Source organism: Rhincodon typus, chromosome 24 (assembly GCF_021869965.1).
Source record: "Rhincodon typus isolate 14 chromosome 24, sRhiTyp1.1, whole genome shotgun sequence".
NCBI lineage: Eukaryota > Metazoa > Chordata > Chondrichthyes > Orectolobiformes > Rhincodontidae > Rhincodon > Rhincodon typus.
The window spans coordinates 15,744,935-15,754,856 of NC_063355.1; the positions used below are offsets into that span (position 1 = coordinate 15,744,935).

Genomic DNA, 9,922 nt, shown 5'->3' on the forward strand with positions numbered 1-9,922 from the left:
TGTCAATAAATATTACATTCAATTGTTGTAAAATGGCCACTGATGGAAATCACAATGTGTGCATTTCCTTGTTGGCTTTCTGGTAGCTTCACCTATAATCTGCTGGGAGACTCATCGAGTAAATCCAAAGGTTTCAGAATTTTTCAGTGACCGGAATGGAGCAGGAAGTGTATTGTTTTGATTCCAGCTGGATGAACCCCTTTCAGATGATTAAGTAGAGCAGCTATAGATGAATGCATTGAGTTTAAATACAGGTAACAGTGTTTTGGGTCGGCTTCAGTTTATGAAGGATGCTGAAGAGGAATTTGACCAAGAAAACAATGGAATGGTAGAATCTGGAGGGATTAAAAGCATAACAATTAATTACAATAGTACCTGACTTGAGCATTTCATCAGCTGAGGTGTGGGTGGAGTTGGTGATAGTACAGAGAGTTGTAGTAGATGATGAGTCTCATCATCTCATGATTGAGAGATGGAGTTGAAGGCTGAGTTCAGAATTCAAGTTTGGTTCAAGCTGAAACAGGTGAGGAGGGATTTAGAATTTGTGGCTAGGAAGCAAAATTTGTGACAGGGAAACCAGACAATAGTTTCAATATCCATGTTGGTTCTTTTGGAGGTAGCATTGGCTAATCCATGCATGTTAAATGAGCTGTAAAGTATTTTGGATAAGTGGCACTGATGTAGAGTTGGGTGTCATCAGTAACCAGAAAAAAAGGCATTACAGGGTGTTTCCTGGCTACAATGAATTAGTTGAAACCAGACAAGGGAAACTTTGCTTACCAGGACTATGGCAGGATAAATTGGAGAATATTGTAAGTTGTGTTGGATCTTGCAGATGTGCTGAGAAGGATAAGCAAAAATAAAGTCACCATGATTACATTCAGACTGGATTTCACTAAATTTTGACCTCTGTCAAGGTCATTGAAGCAGGTCCAGAAATCTGATTTAGAGAAGTTCAAACTTCCGTTCACTGGAAAGAGATAACACCTATATGGGAAACATCAGTAACGTGTGTCAAACATTGGAGAAGGAAGGTTGGGGATTGAGTGCAAGTTTGCAAGGCCAGAAGGATCGAAGATGGATTTATTGCGGATGGGCTTAAGATGACAAATTTCAAAGGGTGAGGAAGATTAATTTTTAAAAGCAAAAGATAGTTTGTGTACTTCATGGCTAAGTATTGATGGTGGTAAATTTGCATCCAGGATTTGGCTTTTTAATGCATTGCAATAACAGAGTTTCTTGTCTGCAGTTCTGGATATAAGCATCCTTTCCTCCCAGGATGTGGTCCGTGTGCTACTATCACTGCAGCCTTTTCTACAAGATGCCATTCAAAAGAAACGGACAGGAAGGACATGGGAGAATATCCAACATGTGCAAGGACCTCTCACCTGGCAACAATTCCACAAGATAGGCAGAGGATCCTATGGTAAATTCCAGTTTTCATTTTTAGACACGGTAGAAGAAAATTCTGAACCATGTTTGAATTTTTGCTATTCCTATTTAAGTTGCCTCGCAAGATGTAATATAGCATTCACCAACTAAGCATTTCGATTATTCTGTTTCCTGATGATACCAGGAGATATTTGTGCAAATTAAAACATTTTCTAAATTTTGCAGATTCTGTTCTATCACTTTCATACTTTTTAAAAACATGTACTGTAGAATTATCCTGACATGCATGTTAAATGAGACAAATGTTCACAAAGCTCAACATGTGACAAAACAGATTGTGTGGAACAGTGGAGTTCCATTTAATGGGACAGTGGGACTAATATTCGGAGTTGGACCATTGGGATGATTGCACCTAAACTCCAAAAACTTGGTTAAACATGATTTCCCTTTCACAACACCATACTCGACTGCCTGATTACCTTGAACCTATCTAAGTGCCCTTTTTTAATAATAGCTTCTAGTATTCCTGTGTCAAATGTTAAGCTGATTGGCCTGTGCTTTCCTGTTTTTGAGATTGTGAGCAGTTTTGCGCCCCGTAGAAAAGGACAGATACGCTGGTGTTGGAGGGGGTCCGAAGGAGGTTAACGGAAACGAAGGGCTTGTCGTATGAGGAGCAGTTGAGGATGCTGGGTCTGTACTTGATGAAGTTTAGAAGGATGAGTGGGAATCTGAATGAAACTTGCAGAATATTGAGATCCCTGGATAGAGTGGACATGGAGAAAAAGTTTGAGTAGAACAGACTAGGACCCAAATGTACAGTGTCAGTGAAGGGATGACCCTTTAGAACTGATGAGGAGGAATTTCTTCACCCAGAGGATGGCTAATCTGTGGAATTCATTACCGCAGAGAGCTGCGGAGGCCAACTCATTGAGTATATTTAAGGCAGAGATGGATAGGTTTTTGGTATAGGGTTACGGTGAGGATGCAAGAGTACAGGGTTGAGGAACTTATCAGCCATGATTGAATGGTGGAGCAGACGTATTGGGCAGAATGGTATAATTCTACCCCTATATCTTATATTCTTTTTGTCCCTGCCCTTTTTGAATTCAAGACGTACATTCTCAATTTTCTAAACTAACAGAACCTTTTGGAAAACTAAAACCAATATATCAACTATCTCATTCACTGCTGCTTCGAAGACCCAAGGGGGTCTCTGCTGGCATCACAGGGGTAATTAAGGGATAGGTCTTCATCTATGATCCTCTCAGAATGCTAGTTTCGTCTTCCTTTTCAAAGCAACACATTTTGTAATTGAAAATTTTTAAAAATGTCAATAAATACTTTAGGGTTCTGAGACACCCTCCTAACAAAATATAAACAACATACTTGATTAAACATGAGTAGATTATATATAGATTTACAAAAGGATAGAAGTTAACATTTTATCCATCAGGACCTGGGAACTTGTTAGTCCACAGCTCCCACAATTTGTTCAGTACCACTTCCCTGGTGATTGTGCTTTTTTAAGGTACCTCCTTCCGTTCCATTTCCTGATTTACAACCATTTCTGAGCTGTTCCTGGTATCCTCTCCAGTGAAGACCAATGTAAATTGCCAGTTCTATTCATCTGCCATTTCCGTTATTATTAATAATGGAATAATTAATAATTATTCTATTATTAATTCTCCAGATACATTTTCCGTAGAATCAGTGCTCTCTTAATGTTTACGTAAGCATCTGCGGAAGCTCATACTTTCTGAATGTATTTTTCCAGATGGCTTTCTCATCTTTTTCTCCTCCCTGTTAATCTTTTTTAACCATTATTTTCTGTTTCTTCTGCCCAATCCTGTAAGCAGCCGTTCATTATTGCATAACTTTTTCTTGGTTTGATACAATCTTATAACTTTTTTAGTTCATGACAGTGGTGAATATTATAATAATCCTGATCGGTTTCAATAATTCCAAATAAAATGACAAGAAGAAATAGAAACAAAAAAACTGCAGATGCTGGCATCCAAGGTAGACAAACAGGAGGCTGGAAGAACCAGGCAGCATCTGGAGGAAAGAAGTCAACGTTTTGGGTATTACCATTCTTCAGGACTTCACTAGTAGAAAATTGAAATGGAATTGAGTTATAGCCTCGAGGAATGTATCTTAGTAGTAGTATTCATAATTTAGTAAGGTTGAAGATTAGAGTAGTGAAATAATTGGGACAAAACTCTAAGGTAATTTATCCAAAAACTGGTAAATATTTTATAGTTAATCTGGCATGTTATCAAGTATCAATGAGTATGTGTTGATGTTTGAAAATTATAGAACATAGAACTGTACAGCACGGTACAGGCCCTTCGACCCACGATGTTGTGCCGAACCTTTACCCTAAATCGAAGGTCTATCTAACCTCCACCCTGACCTTATACTATTATCCATATGCCTTTCTAATAGCCACTTAAATGCCCCTAATGAGGCCAACCCTCTCCAGCAATGTATTCCACGCCCCTACCGCTCAAGAACCTACCTCTGACATCTCCCCTATATCTACCTCCACTTGCTTTAAAACTATGCCCCCTTGTAATAGCTACCTCCACCCTAGGAAAAAGTTTGGCTATCCACTCTATCTATACCTCTGAGCATTTTGTACACTTCTATCAAGTCACCTCTCATCCTTCGTCATTCTAAAGAGAAAAGTCCTAGCTCTCTCAACCTTTCCTCGTAAGACCTTCCCTCCATTCCAGGCAGCATCCTGGTAAATCTCCTCTGCACCTTTTCCAACGCTTCCACATCTTTCCTGCAATGAGGCGGCCAGAATTGGACACAGTACTTGAGCGTGACTTCACGGCTCTTGAACTCAATCCCTCTATTATTGAAAGCTAACACACCATGCGCCACCTTAACAACTCTATCCACCTGGGTGGCAGCTTTCAGGGAACTGTGGACATGAGCCCCGAGATCCCCCTGCTCCTCCACGCTGCCAAGAATCTTTCCGTTAATCCTGTATTCTGCTTTCAAGTTTGTCCTTCCAAAATGAATCACCTCACACTTTTCAGGGTTAAACGCCATCTGCCACTTCTCAGCCCAGCTCTGCATCCTATTAATGTCCCTTTGTAACCAAGAACAGCCCTCCGCGCTATTCACAACTTGACCCACCTTCGTATTGTCCGCGAACTTACTAATCCACCCTTACACTCCCACATCCAAATCATTTACAAAAATCACAAATAGAAGAGGACCCAGAACAGATCCATGTGGTACACCACTTGTAAATGAGCACCATGTTGAATATTTTCCATCCGCTACCACCCTTTGTCTTCTAAGGGTCAGCCAATTCTGAATCCAATCTGCCACATTTCCCCCTATGCCATGCTTCCTTACTTTCTGCATGAGCCTACTATGGGGAACCTTATCAAACGCATTACTTAAATCCATGAATACCACATCCACGGCTCTGCCTTCATCCACGTGTTTGGTCACTTCTTCAAAGAATTCAGTAAGGTCTGTGAGGCATGATCTACCCCTCACAAATCCATGCTGACTATATTTAATTGTGCCATAATATGAGGCAAATGATAGTGTGAAAATAATCCTGATATTTGCAAAATTCTGCTATTATCTCAAACTAAATGTTCTGTAATTGTCTGTTGTTCAGGTTCAGAAGAATCACCAGAGCCACTTCCCATCCCCACACTGCTTCTGGGCTATGACAAAGACTTCCTGATGATCTCTCCTTTTGCACTGCCCTTTTGGGAGAAGCTGCTTCTTGAACCATATGGTTCTCAGCGTGATGTAGCCTACATTGTGGTCTGTCCAGAAAATGAGGCCTTGCTCACTGGAGCCAAAAATTTCTTCAGGGATCTTAGTGCTGTGTATGAGGTCAGAACAAATGCTTAACTGCATCAATGAAATGTATGTAATTGTCCAATAATGCTATTACTGTGCAAAAAAACTTAGAAGATTGGAAGAATTTTAATCGTTACAAATAAATTAATATCGTTATTTAGTTTTTCAGTATTACTGCAAAAAAAATTTAAATTATTGGTAATGCAACATGGATAATTCGCTGTATTGGGCTTTCAGAAACTTTTGGTGTATTTCACTTGAAGTAATCTTCAGTGTTTCAAAATAAAACTGAGCAACTGTAATTTGAACTAAGGCTAAATGGGGAATGCAGTTTTTTATATAGTAGATTCAGAGTTGCTCAGATTAAACCTGTGGATAATTTTTTAAAATTGTTGCAAGCAGACCTGTGTGAAATTCCCCAGTTCATTAGAGTTCCAGATTAGATTCTTCAAACTGTTAAGCTCCCAGGGAAGGAGGGAAGAACAAACTCTCTTTTTTGTGTAACCCACCCTTTTGTGGTTTGTAACAAGGTTACTTTAAAAAGGATTGCTCCCCTTTCTCCCAGATCCAAATGTTCTTTTGTTTTAAAAGGAACATATTTAACCAGGCTAATTGAATTAACAAAAGAGTGTATTTGTTATACATGTGAGGAGAATCAGCAACACACGCACAATTGGATTAGAAATGAGATGAGTTAAAAAGAGAAGTTTTTTTTATAAAAAAGGATCCATCTCTGAATCTTTTGTCAAGAGTGAATTTTTGAACTTTGCGGCTGTTGTCATGGAAGGTGCTGGTGACATTGATGATATCATGATCCATAGTTTTGGAGATTATTTCAGTTTCTGTTGTCTTGGATACCTTTTTGATTGTGAATGAAATTCAGCATTTGAGTCTTTCATTGTTCTGTTCCTTTGTTTAAATTGGTTTGAGTTAGAGGTGGTCTCTACAGGCATCACAGTGGTAACTAAGGGCTAGTTCTTCACCTACGATCCTCACAGAATGCTAGTTTTGTCCTCCTTTTCAAAAAAGCACATTTTGTAATTAAAAATTTTTTAAAATGTCAATAAATACTTTGGAGTTCTGAGACATTTTCATAACAAAATGTAAACAACATACATGATTAAACAGGAGTAGGTTATATATAGATTTACAAAGGATAGAAGTTAACATTTTATCACTTGTATGTATTAAGAGCTTAGTAAGATTTTGTATGGATGATGCAGGGTATCGGCTTGTGGAATTTTAAGTATACTTAGAACTTTAGGGAATGCAGGAGTGGCCACAGTTTGTAATTATATTCCTTCCCTTTTAATCAAAACTATTCTTAGTATTTGCATATTGACTTGGAATTTTTTTTGTTGTAACAGACATGCAGACTTGGTGAGCATAGACCTATCTGCAAAGTATTGAGAGATGGCATTATGCGGGTTGGTAAGAGTTCTGCAAAAAAGCTGGCAGATGAATCTGTTGACGAATGGTTCTCTCAAGCTTGGGTTAGTGATGAAAATGACAATCTTGCCAAGTTAAAGCTATACGCTCAAGTCTGCCGCCATCACTTGGGTAAGTAAAATTATTGATATCAGTGCTTATGAAAAGAATGAACAATATGTTCTCATTAAAGAGCAACTTTGTTCTTGAAATTAATTGATTTTATTTACAGCTTTACTGTAGGATATTAAATCGTATGGTACGGGCATTGATTTGGCTTTAAGCTTTTTATTACTTAAGTGCAATTTATGTACATGTTTATATAACGAATATTGCTGAAAACCGATTTGAACTTAGTCCTTCAAATTCTATAATTTTTATATCTTTTATCCCTTATAATCCAGCACCTTACCTGGCTACACTTCAGCTGGACAACAACTTGCTGATTCCACCTAAACACCAACCAACATCATCTAGTACCCAGGGGCAGACAACAACTGGAAGCAGTGGGCCACTGTTGGGAACAGGGGTTACTTCTGCACCAGTGACAACTGGCACCACAGCGACTTCCACAACCAGCACTGGCAGTAGCAGTGCAACAACTGGCAGCACTGCTGTTGTAAGTGGGTCAACAGGTACCTGCTCCACTTCTACTACCTCCACTACCACCACAACAACTACCCCCGTTTTGCATCAAACAGGTACATCCTCTTCAGGATTTGGTGGGACAGCTGGGGCTACTCAGGTGCAGAGTGGTAGCTCAGGCGCCAGTACCGAGAGACCTCCAGCAAGTACACCCAGTGGAAGTGGAGATTCAGATGCCCAGAGTTCTGCACAGCAGCAAGAAGTGCAAGAGAGGTAAGTGTGATGTTAAGTACATATTAGTAACAAATGAATTTGTTTATAGGGATTTGTACACATTATAACCCCAGTTAAGAGCTCATATTATTCAGTGGGATTTGTTAACAGGCAGCCTGAGGACTTGTATATTCACAGCAATGTGAAGTATTTGATCTATGCTAGTTGGCATACCTGGTGTATGCGTGATGTAAAATTTGAATAAATAGTACATAGAAATGTGTAGTTTCACATCGCTGAACATATACTTCCAAAATTTGGCAGCCGCCAAAAGTCTTGCTGTGGTTAATTATTAATCTCTTAGATACACTTAACAAAATTGCATAGTAGCAAATTGATTGCCAAGTATTTAATTCGTCTTTGAAAAAACTTCCAATCCTTCAAATGAGAATTTTATTAACTCCCTTCAAAGGGAAATACATTTAATCACATTGAGACATTGAGACCTTGGCAGCTAATGGAGGAAGAGGAGGACTGGACAAGACCAGGCAACAGCAATCAATCGAAGAGCAGGTTGCATCTACTTGCTCACAGTAATGCTGTGGGAGACTACTATTAATAGAATTATTGATGTGTGCCTTTTCACTTCAGACAGAATGATATGTTAAAATATGTGATATCATAAATTAATTGAGCAATTGTTTGACAGTCATTTTGCATTATATATTCTTCTATTACAGTACTACAGAAAGGGAAAGGATAGGAATTCCTACTGAAGCTGAGTCAGCTGACAGCAATGCATATCCACCAGCTGTCGTCATTTATCTTGTTGATCCTTTTACATATTCCTCAGAAGAGGAGTCATCTTTTACTAGTGGATGGCTGTTAGGCCTGTTAAGGTGCTACATGGAGATGCTGGATAATCTACCAGAGCATATGAGAAATGCATTCACTGTCCAGGTAAATTGAAATTTAATTTTTTCAATATCTATTGTACATCAATTTTTACAACTTGCTGAATGGTCTGTAGCACTTCAGTTTTTGTTTTCATTCAACACTCCATCTTGGACTAATACAGAACATTGGAATGGCTAACCTTCTTGCAAAGAATTCAAGTTGTAAATGAGCATGCTTCCAGCAATTTGAAATCTTCCATAATTTAAAGTTGTTACCTCGCAATGTGATACATAAAAGCGTGAAACTTCTGTTTCATTTCAGATTGTGCCTTGCCAGTATCTACTACAACCAGTGAAAGATGATCACACTTTCTATATCCAGCACTTAAAATCACTGGCATTCTCGGTTTACACTCAATGCAGACGGCCGCTTCCCACACAGATCCACATTAAATCACTAACTGGCTTTGGTCCTGCTTCCACAATAGATATGACCCTTAAACATTCAGAGGTGCGTATTAGTTTGTAACTTCTGTTCCTGTTTACCGTTCTTGCACTAATTATTGCACATCACCAGTCTTATTGTCCATTGTATGCATTTTGAGTAAAATTCTTCGAGTAAAAGGTCAGGTGTATACCAGTTATAAGAATGTTAATTACTCTAACCTTGTTAACAACTTGATGTAGAGTTTGTTTCCATTTACATACTGTTTTGATGTCTGCTTGTGTTTCATACTATTCGAAATGCAAGAGAAATCATTATTAACTCTTTCATCTTAAGTTCTGAACAGTTGTTTCCTTCATACTTTTAAATGTATTCTAAACTGATATAGAATACTTGTTAATTATCTCATTCCACCCTCGTATGAAAGAATTATTTTGTTATGGTGCTGTGGAACCTTTCCTTGTCTGATAATTTTGTAATCAGTGATGTGATTTCTTCTGCTTTAATCTTTGTTGAGAGAATAGTAAACCAGACAATTCATGTTCTCTTCTGATGTTGCTTTAACTGTTGACATCTGATATGTACCTTCATTATTCCCTTCTCGTTGTGAAGAAACTAGCTGTTGCCCAATCTCCTGTCTAAAGTTACTCTTTACTTAAGTACAAAAAGGAGAAACACGTTTTCTTTGTATGCACTGTGTCAATTTTTTTTTTGAATTCCAGCGTCCCCATCCAATCCAAGTATATTCACCTCCTTATATCTTGGCACCGATTAAAGACAAACAAACAGAGCTAGGTGAGACATTTGGAGAGGCAAGCCAGAAGTACAATGTGCTCTTTGTTGGTTATTGTTTATCGCATGATCAGAGGTGGCTTCTAGCATCATGTACAGACCTTCACGGGGAATTACTGGAGACTTGCATCCTGAACATTGATGTCCCAAACAGGTAACAATTCAAGTTCAAATTGACTTTGTTAAAAATCACCGTTTACTTCAAGTGGGTGAAAAGTAAACTGCGTAATAACAAGAGATAACCAGGTGTAGAGCTGGATAAACACAGCAGGCCAAGCAGCATCAGAGGAGCAGGAAAGCTGACGTTTCGGGCCTAGACCCTTCTTCAGAAATG

General features: G+C 38.6%; 1 protein-coding gene across 1 annotated transcript in view; it reads left to right on the forward strand.

Moving 5' to 3' along the window:
• LOC125485984 (mediator of RNA polymerase II transcription subunit 13-like) overlaps positions 1 to 9,922 on the forward strand; it is a 149,617-nt gene that overhangs the window by 125,575 nt on the left and 14,120 nt on the right. The window contains exons 3-9 of the mRNA XM_048611710.1: positions 1,250 to 1,426; positions 5,039 to 5,262; positions 6,597 to 6,789; positions 7,062 to 7,515; positions 8,196 to 8,415; positions 8,674 to 8,862; positions 9,519 to 9,742. Of these exons, the coding sequence (XP_048467667.1) occupies positions 1,250 to 1,426; positions 5,039 to 5,262; positions 6,597 to 6,789; positions 7,062 to 7,515; positions 8,196 to 8,415; positions 8,674 to 8,862; positions 9,519 to 9,742 (1,681 nt within the window). The remainder of the gene's footprint in view (positions 1 to 1,249; positions 1,427 to 5,038; positions 5,263 to 6,596; positions 6,790 to 7,061; positions 7,516 to 8,195; positions 8,416 to 8,673; positions 8,863 to 9,518; positions 9,743 to 9,922) is intronic.